At 38.9% G+C, this 1,767-nt stretch overlaps 1 protein-coding gene across 1 annotated transcript in view; it reads right to left on the minus strand.

The window, feature by feature from the left end:
• The window catches only part of LOC110101897 (glutathione S-transferase U17-like), an 11,162-nt gene extending 9,921 nt beyond the window's left edge, over nt 1–1,241 (minus strand). Inside the window, exon 1 of the mRNA XM_028697565.1 lies at nt 918–1,241. Within this exon, the coding sequence (XP_028553398.1) occupies nt 918–1,241 (324 nt within the window). The remainder of the gene's footprint in view (nt 1–917) is intronic.
• Nucleotides 1,242–1,767: the final 526 nt, after the last annotated feature.

Genomic DNA, 1,767 nt, shown 5'->3' on the forward strand with positions numbered 1-1,767 from the left:
GCTGTCCTACTGATCTTCGTCGTCAGACTACAGTCCTTCCGACCTCCGTCGCCAGTCGACTACGGTCCTCCTGACTTATGTCGCCCGCCGACTATAATCTTTCCGACATCCGTCGCCCATTGAATACGGTCCTCCTGACTTATGTCGTCCGCCGACTACAATCTTTTCGACCTCCGTCGCCCGCCGACTACGGTCCTCCTGACTTACGTCGCCTGCCGACTACAGTCCTCCATAGCCAGCTGACTACGGTCCTCCTGACCTACATCGCCTGCCGACTGCAATCCTTCTAACAAAGCGAATACGTCGATAGTAGCTCTTTGTATTTACATCATGTAATGTACTCCATAAGATGTACATCAAGCTAAGGCCTTCTCCCAAGGAAGGGCCTCATTTGTAATCGACTACGAATACTAGTGGATTCGTTCAAACTGAGCTAGACCCCGTGGTTTTTCCTCCTTTTATAGGGGTTTTCCACGTAAAAATTTTGGTGTCTCATAAATGCTAGACCCTCTCTCCTTTTCTGATTGCGTGCCAGATTTTCGTACAACGCTAAGACGTTAAACTTTATATTTCTCTACCGCCACAAATACTCTTGGACGCAACAACAGTAATTTTAGATTTTAATTCGGCTTACTACGATGAATGCACCAAATCATTTGGCACATTCTATAGAATGCAACAAATGATTTGACTAATTCTTTAGAATGTGTGAAATCATTTGACTAGTTTCCTTCTTTTTAAATTCTTTAAATATTTTATTTATATTCATGATTTAAATTTACATCATGCTCCTTAAAAAAAAAATTAAAAATAATCTTATAATTTTTAAATATATATAATATCAATTTAAAAATATTTTGAAAATATTTATTTGGATGTCTAAAAAACAATTCTGAAAAAAAAATTAAAAAATATACCTTGTCATCGATGTAGGCTGCCCAGAAGCGGGCAACGGCACGGTCATATGCGTCGGCGGGAAGGATGGGCAGACCGGAATCAGCCCAGACTTCGTCGATGTACTGAACGATGAGGAGCGACTCGCAGACTGGCTTTCCTCCATGAAAGAGGACTGGAACCTTCTTATAGACGGGATTGGATTTTAGAAGCAGATCGCTCTTTCTTCCCAAATCCTCGTCGAGGAACTCGTATTCAATTCCCTTCAGATTGAGAGCAATCCTTGCTCTCGCGACGAAAGGGCTCGCCGACCAGCCGAGAACTTTCACGTCCTGCTTGGTTGCCATTGTTGGTTCGGATCAGGCGAGCTGAATAAGAGATGTAGAAATGGTTAATGTGGATTGCTTCGTACAGTTTTGCGTAGGTATATTTAAGGGAGAGATTTATTAATGAGGAGAATTACCAGCTAATTAAGGGAGATTATGCCTAGTTTTAATTTTTTTTTTAAATTCAAGAATTATCAGCTAAAAAAATATTAATGAGCAACTCGCCCGTTTTGCTAAACGGGCAATTTTGCCTAATTTTGATTTTTTTTTTGTGCTTGCTTAATCAGCTAATTACAATGCTAATAATGTTTAGGGTAAGATTTTGCTTGAACCCTAATGAAATTTTGCAACAATAGCATTAATTAGAATGCGCCAAACTGTTTGGTGTATTCAATAGAATGCATACAATTATTTGATGTTTTCATATACATCAAATTATAGAATGCACCAAACAATTTGATATATTTAATAAAATGCACCAAACGGTTTGACTAATTTGCTCATTTTTAAATTATTTTTGTAATATGCTCCTACCGCTAATTTAAAC

This window comes from Dendrobium catenatum, unplaced genomic scaffold (assembly GCF_001605985.2).
Source record: "Dendrobium catenatum unplaced genomic scaffold, ASM160598v2 fragScaff_scaffold_974, whole genome shotgun sequence".
In the NCBI taxonomy this organism is placed as follows: domain Eukaryota; kingdom Viridiplantae; phylum Streptophyta; class Magnoliopsida; order Asparagales; family Orchidaceae; genus Dendrobium; species Dendrobium catenatum.